Source organism: Vitis riparia, chromosome 13 (genome assembly GCF_004353265.1).
Source record: "Vitis riparia cultivar Riparia Gloire de Montpellier isolate 1030 chromosome 13, EGFV_Vit.rip_1.0, whole genome shotgun sequence".
Classification (NCBI taxonomy): domain Eukaryota; kingdom Viridiplantae; phylum Streptophyta; class Magnoliopsida; order Vitales; family Vitaceae; genus Vitis; species Vitis riparia.
The window spans coordinates 21319459-21334571 of NC_048443.1; the positions used below are offsets into that span (position 1 = coordinate 21319459).

A 15113-nucleotide genomic window follows, 5' to 3' on the forward strand; every position below is an offset into this window, starting at 1 on the left:
AAAAAGTAATTTTATTATTATTTTTTATATATTACAACTAAGAAAATTAAATTAAATTAAATTATTTTTAAAAATTAATTTTATATATAATTGGTGGGGGACTAGACAAGACAATCCTATAATCTCAAACCTATATAGAAAATGTCTACAATATATAGAACCAAACTATAGTCTATAGTATAACTGGAGCAGACACGCAAGGAACACAAAGGACATATTTCAGCACTAGTTTTGCCTCTTCGTCTGCTCCAGATGAAGTTGATAGTAATTCTCATCAAATACAGAAATTCATGCAAAAATCCATTAGGAAGTTCAAATTATTGAGAGTATGAGGATAAGAGTCATACACTAGATACTTACAGGTCCGAGAATCCCATTAGTAGCCCATCAAACATGGAAGTAAAGGTGCTAATGAAGAGAGTCCTATTCATTCATTTCAAGAGTTTTAGTACAACAATGAAGGGATGAGGCATGGATTTATAGGGCAATTAAAAGCCTCAACCAACGAAGAAAAATAAATAAATAAATAAATAAAAATAGAAGGGAAGAAGTTTAATGTTTCTAACATGACGAGTCAAAAGCCAAAACTCAAACATGCCATTACCATGCTTGCCAAAGGGACGGATATGTTGTCATCTACTACCTTTGTAGTAGGGAGAGACTCAACCACTGTTGCCACCAAGGAAATTAATGCAACTTTTTCCATTGTCCAAATCCAATCTAACTGGAAGTACCCCAGGGCTGAAAAGTAGTGAAGCATCCTACAAAATGAAGGAAAATTCTCATGCCAAGTTCGAAAATCCTTATGGAGAAAGTAAAATACCATCATTGACGTTGGCTGAAAAAAGGGGTTCAAAACCCACCCAATTGAAATCAAGAAGCCAAATACAAACATGGAAATGCTACCAGCCCAGCTCTTCTGTTGATTATAAGGAAGCTTTAGGGACCCAAATCTTCTTCCCATGATGTCAGCAATACCTAAAACCACTGAGTCAGAGATAAATGATTGGAAGAAGAAACAGACTGCCAAGTTGGACAAGAGGAGTTACCATCCCCACCACACATCATCGATAATGAGATCACCCCAATAGGAGACTCACGCCAGAAGACCATAGTGCATACAAGCAAAATCAGGACGTAATATAAAGGGCCTCTAAGCAATTCCCTGCAAGTGTTAAATAATGAAGCTAAATCACGGATAATGTCCCTTTGAATCAAGAAGAAAGGAAGTCATAAGAGCTTGATGATGACAATAGGAAAAATTACTCTGGCTTTCCTTCTCGAGTAACAGATTTTATGAGTCCTTCATCGGTAGCTAAAGAGAGGCCATATATGACTAACCTTAAGCAATTGACAACAGGAACCAAAGAAGCAAAGTAGCGAGCCTCTGTTGAGGTGCTATTTTAGGATTAAAACAATCAGGTGAAGTAGTGTAAGAATATCAAAATCCAAGCAAGTCTAAGAATGTCTTATAGACAGAAAGCAGACCTGAAAATTGACCAAGAAACCATGAAAAGCAACCCAGACAATATATGGACCAGTTTTCTGCTCAAACTCTGCTTCAAATAACAGGGAGATGAAGAAGAATTGTCAACGAAGAAAAGGAGGCAGCATTCTAAAATGAGAGAACATTTTACCTCAGAAAAGAAAATTACAAATATAACTTTCAAAGTTCTATGTTCTTCTCTGTTGTTTTAGTATTAGAAATGCAACATCTGTTTGCCAAGGTACATAACAAAACTAATAATCTCCTTTTCATGGTCAAATGTCTAGTTGGTGGCTGTAGTTTCAGAGATAGAAGTTTCTGTTTGTTAGAATTGATTATTACCTTTCACGTTAGTGTTTTGTTACTCCTTGTACACTCAAATTGTGTACTTGGCTTGTGTCCCCTTCTTCCAGGAGCTTGTTTGGTACATATTTTATTTGTATATTAAAAAAAAGAAAGAAAAAGGCTTCCTGTTTCATTTTGAATAAAGATCCAATAGTGCATGATGTCAAATACCCAAGCTTCTTTTCCTAGTTTCACCAAAAACAGGCTCCTGTCCCAAGTTCCTAAAAGCTAATAAACACCACATTTGTCCTTCAAATTCCAAATGTGGGTTGTAAAATTCTTCAACATACTAGAATTTGAGGACTTCCTACAATTCATAATTCCACAATTCTGTAAGGAAACATCCCTATTCTGACACTCCAGTGGTCCCATAAGTGACATCTGCATTTGGCAAGAATTTTATGAACCAAGAATTTCAGTCTCACTACTCAATAAGTCCAAATAAGATATTTCATTTCAGTGGTTGTTAATAAAAACTTTTGGTAAAGAGTTATTAGTAATTATTTAGTAAGAAGTAGTTTAGTCTTTTTGTTTCTTTTATAAAAGTTTGTATAGATGCTTTGTACTCTTTTCTTGAAAAATACAATACCATTTTTTCTCTCACTCTACATGGTGTCAAAGCAAGTTTGATCTAGAACCCTAATCTTAGGGGGAAAAAACCTAGCCTTAACACCTTCCACCATCCTTCTTTTCACTGCTACAGTAACATGTTGTGACATTGCTACAATAATTCGCTATAGTGCTGCTACATTGGTGATCAATGGTTTTTCATCGTTTATCATATCAAAACAAAATTTATAACCTAATTCAACCATACTAAGGTAACTCTTGTCCGATCAAAAATGGTTTTTAGCAAAAGTTACGGTAGGACTAATCATACCTATGATAAATATTGACATGAGTTCAGCCATCTTACATAGGCTAATTAGGTTGTCTCTTTTTTCGATGGAGGAGTTGATGTTCCTACGCTTGTTCAACCTGTAGGTGGTAGAAGAGAGTTTATTACCTTATCTTTAGATGATTATAACAAACTAGTGCAGATTTCCTTGCGATCCAACATCAATGCTCCTACTACCACCTTAGCACATTTAAATACACATGCCCTTCTTAATTTTGGTTAGTTTTGTTCCACTTAGTTATAGATTTGCAACTTCTTATAATATGATTGGAAAGTCCACCCCATTTTCTCACGTAACTAAGTCTTCTAATACATCCTCAATCCTTTCTCGTTGATGGATCTTCTTCTTATGTTCCTAAAGTTTCTATTAATTTATTATCTACTAGTCAACTTACCAAGCAATTTAATTGTGTTGCTATCATTTTTTGTTATTGTGTTTTTTAGGATCCTCGCACAAACAAGATGACTGGTGGAGAATTAAAGCAAGATGGGCTTTATTATCCCTATAATCTATATTTCAATCTCATGGTAGGAAAATGTTTGATGTTGTTATTGTTTCTTTGTTATTGCTCCTCTTCAATGGCATTACAGATTGAGTCATACTTCTTTTGAGCAGTTACATTCCTTGGGATTGTCTTCAAAGTAGTCCAATAAGCTTGAGTATGAGTTGTGTGAACCTAGCAAACATCATAGGTTATCTTTTCCATCTAGGATTAATAATAGAGTCCAAGTCCCTTTTTTTTTAATAGATAGAAAGAAGATATATTAAAAAGGGCCACTAAAATAGCAACCCAAGATATGCAAAACGTATACAGCTACCACCAACAAACACCACAATAAGCCAAAGTTACAAAAAAAAAAAAAGGAACTAAACCAACCCACCCTCACCAAGGGGCCAACCAATCTAGAAAACTAAAAAGAGTTAAGAGGAATATCATCTATACACCTTTTTGCTTTCAATCAAAGACAACAAACAAAAGAACCTTTTAGATTTTGGATTGAGAGTTCTTCCCCCTCAAAGGTGATTCTATTTCTTACCTTCCAAACAAACCATGTCACCCTAACAAAGTCTCTCTAACTGACGATGGTAGCACCTAAGACACCCCAAAAAAGGCAAAAAACAACTCCCACAAGGCTCTTGTCTTTACACAATGGACAAAGAGATGGTTTATGGATTCTTCCTCGACATGACACAAAAAGCATCTATTTACCAAAGACCACCCCCTTTTTTGGACTTGATCCTATGTTAAGGCTTTTCCCCAAGTTGCCTCCCAAGCGAAGAAGCTAACTCTAGGATGCACCCACGCCTTCCATATGTTGCTCCAGGGAAAAGAGATAGATGTCCCCGGCTCCAAGTCCTTGCTTTATTTCATTCAAATGTTTAGGGTCCATGTCGCATCCTTAATGTTCTAGAGTTTAGGTACTTTGTTAGTTTTATTCATGATTGCTCTCAAGTCACTTGGTTATTTTTACCTAAAGAAAGGTTTGATTTACCTCATGTATTGAAACCTTTTTATCAAGAAATAAAAAATCAATTTGGTAGTTCAATTGGCATTCTTCGATTTGATAATGCCCTTGAATATAATGATTGTTCTCTTTCCTCTTTTTATACTAAAAATGGAACTGTCCACCAATTTTTGTGCATTTATACATCCCAACAGAATGAGATTGTTCAAAGGAAAAATCGCCACTTATTGGATGTTACCAATTCTTTTATGTTTTATATGAGGATTCCAAAACCTTATTAAAGGATTAATGACAAAAGCACTAATTCTTGCTTTATTGAATTTTGACAAACTTTTCATCTTAGAGTGTAGTACGTCACATGTGGGAATAGGGGTTGTCCTTATTCAAGAAAGAAGACCTTTGGTATTCTTTAGTGAAAATTAGCCTAATGCTAACCATTATGCTCAACTTGTCCTCCGTATCACTACAAACAAGCAAAGAGTGCAATTTTCATAATAAAGTCTCCACTTCCTTAAGCTCCCAATTGTTGAACTATCTATCTGAAAAGGCGGGGACTCCATCTACCACCCTCTCCAGTCTGTTCCCATGCTTGTGCATTAAATAGGGTGTTTTATTGTTAACTATGATCAGGACTCAAATCATAAGATTCAAAGAGCTAAAAAATGAGTATGGTAATTGATCAATATTTCAGTCATATCATGATGGAATTGCATGGAATAATCAAATAGAAGGGGTTGCCAACATGGTGCATGATGGTTACTTATTTAAAAGGAATTGATAATGCAAAAACCTGGAACTGAATTGAAATATTCTAGCTTGTGTCATTCAAAAATATATGAACAAACCAAAGTAGTCAATCATAGCTTGGGTAACAACATGTTAAGATGTCTTGTCAGAAACCATATGAAGGTTTGGAAACCTATCATACCACAAGCAGAATTCACCTATGATACTTCAATAAATGGGTCCATGAAGAAGACATCATTCGAAGTGGCCTACGGTCTCAAACCTCAACATGTGCTTGACTTAGTTCCACTACCACAAGAGACTACACCAAGCAAAGATAAGGATACCTTTGCTGAACACATAAGACAAATTCATGAAGAACTTTGGGCCGTCATCCCAGCTAGCAATGAATTATATGCATTAAAGGCAAATTTACATTGACAGGCCAAATAATTTAAAGAAAGGGACATGGTACTAGTGTGTTTGAGGCGACAAAGATTTCCTAAAGGTACTTATCACAAGCTCAACTCACAGAAGTTTAGACCATACAAAGTTCTACAGAAGATTAGTTTGGATGCATACTTGATAAAGTTGTCATCAGATTTGCAAATCAGGTCAATCTTCAATGCCCCTAACTTATTTTCATATGAAGGGTTTAATAGAAAGGAAATTCCAACTGAAGTCTAAGTGCATGAACTTCCTAAATGGCCATTAGATGTTATTGAAGACTCGTTAGATGTCAAGGAGGTGAGGTTAAGTAGAGGCAACCAATATGAGCAATTTTCAGTGAAGTGGATGGGCAAACCAGCTGGTGAAAATACTTGGATTGCTGAGGTAGAGTTGAGAAAGACCAATATGCTGAAATAGCAAAAGTTTTCTTGTTGGAACCAAGTTTTTCCCTACTTGGAGGAACTGATACAAGAGCATTCAAGAACTATGTTAAGGCCAAACCACCTTAGTGTAATGAAGATAAAATGAGTTTACAATTTGGAAAGAAATGAGATTAGATTTCCATGTATTCAAGCTTCCTATTATGATTAGACTTTATTTATATTGTAATTAAGATTTTATTTTTATTTTATTGGCTTGTATTTAATATTTTCCTATTTGGAATAATTTAAGTATGATTAGGATTGTTTTCCTATTATATTTAGGATCAAAATTAACTTTACAAATACCTAAGATTATAGACAGTTATTCATTCATTACTCATTGAATAAAATTAGCTGTTCAGAAATTCTCTCTTGAATTTATTCCAAGAGTCTTTTTTTTTTTTTTTTTCCTTTTATTCCTTTCTCTATTCCCTCTTTCCCATTCTTTTCTGCTGTATCACAACCACTAAGAAAAGGGGACGTTGCCAGATCATGTTTGAACATCTTCATCTTCTTAAGCCGAAGATGAGTATCTCAGTAATTATTAGCCTTAACTCCCAAATTTCTACTGTTACCTCCTCACTAAAAAATATTTCACTGCCAAAACAATAAATTCTACAAAGAAAAATAGACTAAAATCTTGGGGTCACCTAATAATAGTTTTTATGACGTTACAAAAATCTTATGGAGCTAATATAGAAAGTTGATATCAAACAAATAGGTGGCCAATTATAATTTGTTGCTTATGGCATCTTTTATGAGTGTAGCACATTAGTCACAATGGATTATTATTATGATGATGATAACTGTTTTACTACTACTACTACTTCCGAAAAAAGTTTCAAATTATTTGGATAGGAATTTACGAAAAATAAAAATCATTACTTTAATCTAGCTGCTTTTTCTTAATTGATTTTAGAATGTGCTTTTCTTTTTTCTCTTTGACTTTCTCAACTTTCATTCTTAACTTCAAAATCAATTTTTAGTAGTCAAGTTATAACTTGATAACAATTATTTTACTTTTGCAAACATTTAATCTGTTATAGTATTGCATGAATAGATAATGTTCAATTGATGTTTAATTTGAATGGGTACATTGATAATGCAAAAAACATTTTGACTTGATAAACGAATGCTTTAAAAAATATTGATTTTGTTCTCATAATTGAAACTCTTAAGAGAAATCAAAATCTAACATATTTTGAACGGATATTAAGGATAGACAAATATGCTTTAAAAAATAAATAAAAAAAATCATCTTTTATGCATGCACTCAGACTAAATTGCACCAACAAATATGATCTGACATTTGCGGCACTCGACTCTCTTCGGACTTCTCCGCCTTTGTTTCCTCTTCTGTGAACACTTTTTGCGATTTTTCTAAGGAGGTTGCTTGTTTGGAAGAATCTTTGAAGGAATATAAGAGTGGCCTGGTAATGGAAAGATTTGACGTGGAAAGAAAGGCTTTTCAGGTTAAGTTTGAAGGCATCAATGGGGGAATGTGGGTTTCAATAACAGAGAGAAGCCGAGGTTATGCTGTTTCATTAGGCTTTGGTGAGGAGGAGATGGATTGGTTGGTGGAACATTTGAAGAAAGCTGTGGATTTGGAGGCTTCCAGGGGTTTTACTCGGAAGATGAGGGGCAAAACGAGGACGCATTTGATGGAGATTTGCATCAATGGTAGAGGGAGATTTATGAAAATCACAGAAATTGTTGCAAAAAGAAAACCTCTAGTGCTAATTGTTCCTGAGGGTGTTAAAGGCAATGGGTGGGAAACCCTTAGGAAGGCGATTTCTAGAGTCCAAGATTTGTCTGATCAGGCTGTAAGAGTCTCGAAGGAGAAAGATAATGAGACTCAGGTGAGCAAAGGAATGTACAGAGAAGGGCGGTCCTACGCAGATGTGGTTGCAGAGGAAGGACATAGAAACCGAGCTTCGGTGCCAGTTGGAAAATGGGCAAGAGCTGTAATTTGTGAGAGTAAAGGAAAAATACTTGATTGGTTTGATGTAGGGAAAGGTATTGCGAGGATGATGGGCACGAAAGGGATGGTGTCGGTAACTCCCATTTCCGAATACAAGGGATGCTTTTTTGTGGGTTCTGCAAGGAGAGCTATGTGGTTTCAAGACCAAGGGAGTTTAACAGCGAGAGGAGGGGTTGTTGCGTTGAGGAGATGGTCGCCAAAAGAAAACTCGGTTGTGGGTGGAAAGTTTAGAAGGGGTTGGTTAGAACTGAGAGGCCTTCCGTTCCATTTATGGGATGAGACTCAGTTGAGGTTCATTCTGCAGAAATGGGGGAGGGTAACGAAGGTGGCAAAGGAAACTTTGAAGCTCGTAGACTTGTCGAAGGCAAAGATGTGGGTGGAGATGAATCCAAATGTCGTGCTACCAGCGTTGCTAGAGGTGGAAGATGGAGCTTGGTCATTTACGGTTGCAGTTTCCGTCATCGGAGAAACTGAAGAAGACGCTCTTCTCAGGCCAGAGTCAAATCGCAGCAAGGACGAAGTTACGTCAGCGGAAGGTTGCGTCTACCAGAGGCCAAAGAACGTTGAAGGGCTACGAGCTACTGCTAGGGATAATGAGTTCTGGAGGCCTCGTCAGCGCTTTCGTGCTCAGTCTTCAGCTTCAAATTCAGCTGCTAAAGGGGTGAAAGGAAGGGGGAAGAACTGTTTGGGCCCAACGGCGGGAAGTGTTGACGGGCCAACAAATCCAGAAGCCATTTTTAAAGGCTGTTTTGCTAGGGCCCATTTTGAGGAGAAGAATATTGGGCCTTTTGCGGGGGCGGGTCCAGTCCACGAAACTGAAGCAGGGTCTTCTAACGATGGCCCAGCAACGCCTTCGTCTTCAAAGCTTCAGCGATCAGGAACCTCTGCAAAGGAGGTGTTGCCGTTAACAGCGTTCTCAAGAGTCAGCAAAGCTAGAAGGTAAATCAGTTATCGGAAGACGCAAGGCGAGGAGTTGGCCGCCGAGCCTAAAGGTGACGTCTTTTGACCCAAAGAGCAACCTAGATGGGGATGACGCACCGAAAGCAAATCGAGGCTTTATGTGGGGTAGATCAGAATTCAAGAAGGGCGCCCTTTCTCCTGTTTCAGAAAAATCCCGACACATCACCGGGGGGACAGAGGGAGACGAAGGGATCTCGCCTTGCAACTGGGTAAAAAAGGTTTGTCCTCCTTCCTTAGCTTTCTCTGAGAAGGGTCTTCCTTTGGCTGGGGCTTTTAATCCAAATATTTTCTCCGAATCCCTTGTTTCTTCGGTTCTTCCTTCTCGATGTCAGGCTTTTTCTCCGATTCCTTTGGAATCAAGCCCTGTCTCTCAGAGTAGTCCCTTTCCGAAATTTGCTGTTGTTGATCCCAGTCGTCATGTTGGCGTGTCCCGTTCTGAAGGAGTGGAGTTTCCTCTAGAAACCTCTAACCGAAATTCTGAAGACTGTCCTTTATCTAAGGATGCTCTTAGTAGCCGAGAGAAGCTTTGTGCCTCAGGGAAGGCTCCGTCCCCAAACCCAGAACCTCCCATCCCTTCGGAAGGTTTTCAGGTTGAGGGACTCACGCCTGGAAATATGGTCAAGGTTCAGTCGGTTTTGGAGAGTTTGAGGATCAGAATACTCAGAGAAAATGGAAAAGATGCGGGAGAAGAAAACCAGAGTAATTCTCTTGCGGACAAGGTTTATTCCAGAAGGAAAAGGAGAAATGCTTCTGGAAACCGAGGAGAGGATTAGGTTTGGATGCTGGTTGTTCTGGGTTTTTTTGGTTTATATGAAGATTTTAAGCTGGAATACGAGAGGATTAGGATCCAAGAAGAAAAGGAGGACTGTTAGAAGGTTTTTAAGTACTCACAATCCAGATATTGTGATGCTTCAGGAAACAAAGAGGGAAACTTGGGACAGGAGGTTTATGAGTAGTGTTTGGAAAGGCAAGAGTTTGGAGTGGGCTGCTCTTCCAGCCTGTGGGGCCTCAGGGGGAATTGTGATATTGTGGGATTCTAGTAAGTTTGAGTGTACAAAGAAGGTGTTAGGATCCTTTTCTGTAACTGTGAAGTTTAACTCTGGTGAGGAAGGATCTTTTTGGTTAACTTCAGTGTATGGCCCGATTAATCCGTTGTGGAGGAAGGACTTTTGGTTGGAGCTTCAAGACCTATATGGTCTAACATCCCCAAGGTGGTGTGTAGGAGGGGATTTTAATGTTATTAGGAGGATATCTGAGAAATTGGGTGGGACCAGATTAACTTTCAACATGAGGTGTTTTGATGAGTTTATAAGGGAGTGTGGCTTGCTTGACCCCCCTCTAAGGAATGCGGCTTTTACATGGTCAAATATGCAAGTTGATCCTATTTGTAAGAGATTGGATAGGTTCTTGTTTTCTTCTGAGTGGGATACCTTTTTCTCTCAAAGTTTTCAAGAGGCGCTTCCTAGATGGACATCTGACCATAGCCCTATTTGTTTGGAAACAAATCCTTTGAAGTGGGGTCCGACTCCTTTTAGGTTTGAGAATATGTGGTTGCTCCATCCAGAGTTTAAGGAGAAGTTTAGAGTTTGGTGGCAAGAATGTACGGGTGAAGGGTGGGAAGGTCACAAGTTTATGAGGAAATTAAAGTTTGTTAAGTCAAAGTTGAAAGAGTGGAATATAATGGCCTTTGGTGATTTAAAAGAGAGAAAGAAGCTCATTCTGACGGACTTAGGTAGAATTGATCTAATTGAACAAGAAGGGAATTTGAATTTTGACCTGGTGTTAGAAAGGACCTTAAGAAGAAGGGAGTTAGAGGATGTGTTATTAAAGGAAGAGGTTCAATGGAGACAAAAATCTAGGGTTAAGTGGATTAAAGAAGGGGATTGTAACTCTAAATTCTTTCATAGAGTGGCCACAGGAAGGAGAAGTAGGAAGTTCATTAAGTCTCTGATTTCTGAGAGGGGGGAGACTTTGAACAGCATTGAGGTTATTTCTGAGGAGATTGTTAATTTCTTTGGGAATCTTTATTCCAAACCGGTAGGTGAGTCTTGGAGGATTGAAGGAATAGACTGGGTCCCTATTTCTAGAGAAAGTGGAGTTTGGCTGGATAGGCCTTTTACTGAAGAGGAGGTTCGCATGGCAGTTTTCCAATTAAATAAGGAAAAGGCCCCTGGTCCTGATGGTTTTACTATTGCAGTTTATCAAGAGTGTTGGGATGTGATAAAAGAGGATCTTATGAGGGTGTTTATTGAGTTCCACACCAATGGGGTAATAAACCAAAGTACAAATGCGACCTTCATTGCTTTGGTGCCTAAGAGAAGTCAAACTTTTAAAATCTCAGATTATAGACCAATTAGCTTGGTTACAAGTTTGTATAAGATAATTGCTAAGGTCTTATCTGGGCGTTTACGCAAAGTTCTTCATGAGACAATATCTGGTTCTCAAGGAGCCTTTGTGGAAGGGAGACACATTCTAGATGCTGTGTTGATAGCCAATGAAGTGGTGGATGAGAAAAGAAGGTCAGGGGAGGAAGGAATTGTTTTCAAAATCGATTTTGAGAAGGCCTGTGATCATGTAGATTGGGGCTTCTTAGATCATGTGCTTCAAAGAAAGGGGTTCAGCCAGAAATGGAGATCATGGATAAGGGGCTGTTTGTCTTCTTCTAGTTTTGCAATCCTAGTTAATGGGAATGCAAAGGGTTGGGTTAAGGCTTCTAGAGGTTTGAGACAAGGAGACCCTCTCTCTCCTTTCCTTTTTACTTTAGTGGCAGATGTTCTAAGTAGATTGTTGTTCAGAGCAGAGGAAACTGGGATTACTGAGGGTTTTTCTGTGGGGAGGGATAGGACAAGAGTGTCTTTGTTACAGTTTGCAGATGACACTATCTTTTTCTCTAAAGCCTCTTTGGAACATCTTCAAAACCTCAAGATTATCCTTTTGGTTTTCGGGCAAGTTTCTGGTTTAAAAATCAACTTAGAGAAAAGCACCATGGTTGGTATTAACACTAGGCAGGAGCTATTGTCTTGTCTGGCTTCGGTTTTTGATTGCAAAGTGTCTGAGTGGCCTTTATCTTATTTAGGTCTTCCTTTGGGAGGGAACCCAAAGACAATAGGCTTTTGGGACCCAGTGGTTGAGAGAATTTCGAGAAGGTTGGATGGTTGGAAAAAGGCCTATTTGTCTTTGGGAGGGAGGATTACTTTAATTCAGTCGTGTTTGTCTCACATCCCTAGTTACTTCCTCTCCCTATTTAAAATCCCAGCTTCAATTGCTTCAAAGATTGAGAAGATGCAAAGGAATTTCCTGTGGTCTGGGGCAGGGGAAGGGAAGAAAGATCATCTTGTCAGATGGGAGGTTGTTAGCAGACCAAAGGAGTTGGGAGGTTTGGGTTTTGGGAAGATTTCTCTGAGAAATATTGCTCTCTTAGGGAAATGGCTTTGGAGGTTCCCTAGAGAAAGGAGTGGTCTTTGGCACAAGGTTATAGTGAGTATATATGGGACACATCCTAATGGATGGGACGCCAACATGGTGGTTAGATGGTCACACAGATGTCCTTGGAAGGCTATTGCTCAAGTTTTCCAGGAATTTTCCCCTTTTGTTCGTCTAGTGATGGGCAATGGGGAGAGAATTCGCTTTTGGGAAGATCTTTGGTGGGGTAACCAATCTTTGTGCTCGCAATTTGCTGATCTTTATAGAGTTATTTCTGTGAAAAACCTCACTATTTCAAATGTCCTTGGCAATTCCTTTCCATTGGCTTGGAATTTAAATTTTCGCCGCAATCTTACCGACTCTGAAATTGATCTCCTTCAGAGATTAATGTCCTCCCTCAGTTCAGTGCGTTTCTCTCCTTCTTTGGCTGATTATAGAGTGTGGTCTTTGTCTTCATCAGGCCTGTTTTCAGTGAAATCTTTTTTCTTGGCCTTGTCAAAAGTTTCTAATCCTATTTTGTTCCTTCCGGCGAAGTTTTTGTGGAGTTCAAAAGCCCCATCAAAGGTTAAGGCCCTCGCTTGGTTAGTAGCTCATGGGAAGGTGAACACCAATGACAAGTTGCAGTTGAGAAGACCTTACAAGTCCCTTTGTCCTCAATGGTGCATTCTTTGCAAGGGAAATGGGGAGTCGATTGATCACCTTTTTCTTCATTGTCCTGTTACCATTGGGCTCTGGAACAAGCTGTTCAAGCTAGTTGGGCTGGTTTGGGTCCCTCCAAGGAGGTTTGTGGACATGTTGGTTATTGCTTTTAAAGGCTTGGGGAACTCCTTAAGAGGCAAGACTCTTTGGCAAGTTGCTTGCCTCACTTTGGTTTGGATAGTGTGGCAAGAGCGAAACAATAGGATTTTTGAGGATAAGGGGAGATCGGAAGAGACGTTATGGGATTTGATTTTGTTCTATTCCTCTCTTTGGGCTTCTTGTTCTGCAGCTTTTAGAGGAGTTCCTTTAAATGTGTTACAACTCAACTGGAGTGAGGTTTGCTCTTCAAAAGTTTGAGTTCGGGGGTTTCTCTTTGTTTTTAGCTAATGTTGGGGGATTTTATGCTGATCAGATTGTGTAGGAAGGACCTCTCATCCTTCTTGTGGTTTCTTTTGTTTCTTTTTTCTTTCTTTCTCATGTATCTTTCCTTCTATTAATATATTTCTCTTCGTTTCTGATCAAAAAAAAAATGCATGCACTCATTTTCAAAATAGAGGATGCATTGTTTTCTATAGCTTAAGCCATAACTTTTGAAATCACGTTGTTAAACATAAAAATTTAACCATTTAAGCCAAAGCAAATATATTTACTTCCATGAACTATTATATAAAATGCTTCAATTGTTTAAGGACATGACTGTCTCAACAACATTAATTTCAATAACCATGATGACTTACAACACTACTCCAGCTAAAATTTAACTTATTGGTTTAATTTATTTCTTGTTTATCAAGAAGTTGATAAGTAAATTGGTATGATTTATTTTTGAAAAAGGTATGTGGAAACACTTGATGGGACTCAATTTTATTAGTTATAAAACTTGACGTACAGAATTCAAGAAGACACCAACAGGGAATAGGTTGAATGAACCAGACACCATACAGCACCCAAAATCCCACAGCCAAAAAGGGAAAAAAGAAAAAGGCGCAAGCTCCTGCAGCATAAAAGCAGAGGAGTCTTTAGGTAGTCTTTCCCCATTTCCAAGCTAGGTTGGCTAACTCCTTTCCTAATTGTATTGTACTTCCTTTCCATTGACTAAACCACCATTGGCCAGTTTGTGATTGATGAACCAATCTCAGGGAAAAGGTTAGATTTGATAAGTGTGTTCAGATACAAAAATGATCAAGGAGCTATTTCACTCACATGCTTAATGCAGAGCAGAAGTGAGTAATTAATTGACCAAACCCATGGATTGAAGTGATCCTAAAGCCAACTGAGTTCCATCTATGGTGGGAAGCTTAGGATTGGGGCATGGAGTAGTTTCTTTTCCACCAGGGGAGGAACAAATCCATGGAAGCTAGAGACACTATCACATATTTTTATCATATGCAATTTTAATGAGTCTTAAAGTTGAGTCGTCTGGACGGGAGGCAGCAACAGAAGACTCACGAATTAAATGAGTCTTAAAGTTCTGTTGGCTGGATGGGAGGCAGCTACAGTTCCTATTGCATTTAATGTGACACAAGTGGCACTCGGCTCTAATTATTCCCTTCACAAACCAGTTCAAAACATTAACAAAGTTTCAGCAATACAAAGAGCTCAAAACATCTTCAATTCAACAACACATCAAAATTCCCTAATATCAGACTTCAATTGCATCAAAAACCTCTTCAGTGTAGCCAGAATGAATCAAAGAGTAGTTCAAGAACCGTATTTTCATCATAACAAAAGAATTCAAATCACAGACGAGAGAGAGTAGGCAACCTGTTCAATGACCTTGCGCTGGGTGAGATTATCGAAAGTGAGACCGAGGCCGTAGGCTCCGGCCGTGACCACCGCGGCGGCTCCGGCGTCCTGGAGCAGCGCAGCAGTGCGGAAAGTGAGAGGGCGGGAGCGAGGATGCCATGGAAGAGCATTGAGAGAAAGATTAGGATTTGGAAGACGGCGTAAGGTAGAGAATCTGGAAGTGTAACGGTAGATGGAGAAGGATATGGCTGTCTGTGTTGATACCACCCAGCTCATGGTGTGAAGCGTTGTCTCCCTTTTTTGCTCTATACGGCTTCTTTTATTAAGAATGAGGAAGCATTAATTCCCCAACAGTCACCGAAAATGCAGGTTTGGGACCCAAAAAAAGCCAAACAGTAGTTCTCATTTAGTATGTATAAAAATCCACCAGTAGACAAGTCTAATTCTCATTTAGTGTGCATAAAAATTTACCTGTAGACAAGTCATTTCTTTACGACCATGTCTCTAGAT

General features: G+C 38.7%; 1 protein-coding gene across 2 annotated transcripts; it reads right to left on the bottom strand.

The window, feature by feature from the left end:
• Positions 1-394: 394 nt before the first annotated feature.
• Positions 395-14906, bottom strand: LOC117928842 (probable phytol kinase 1, chloroplastic). Of its 2 annotated transcripts, none has more exons than XM_034848888.1 (6): positions 14622-14906; positions 1489-1556; positions 1342-1398; positions 1050-1165; positions 864-978; positions 395-761 (listed from the first exon to the last, which is right to left on the bottom strand). In XM_034848888.1, exons 1-6 carry the CDS (start codon positions 14877-14879, stop codon positions 575-577), a joined length of 801 nt encoding a protein of 266 aa, XP_034704779.1. In that variant the 5' UTR covers positions 14880-14906; the 3' UTR covers positions 395-574. The 2 variants fall into 2 exon arrangements, with proteins under 2 accessions (XP_034704779.1, XP_034704778.1); XM_034848887.1 differs by having other exon boundaries at positions 1267-1398.
• Positions 14907-15113: the final 207 nt, after the last annotated feature.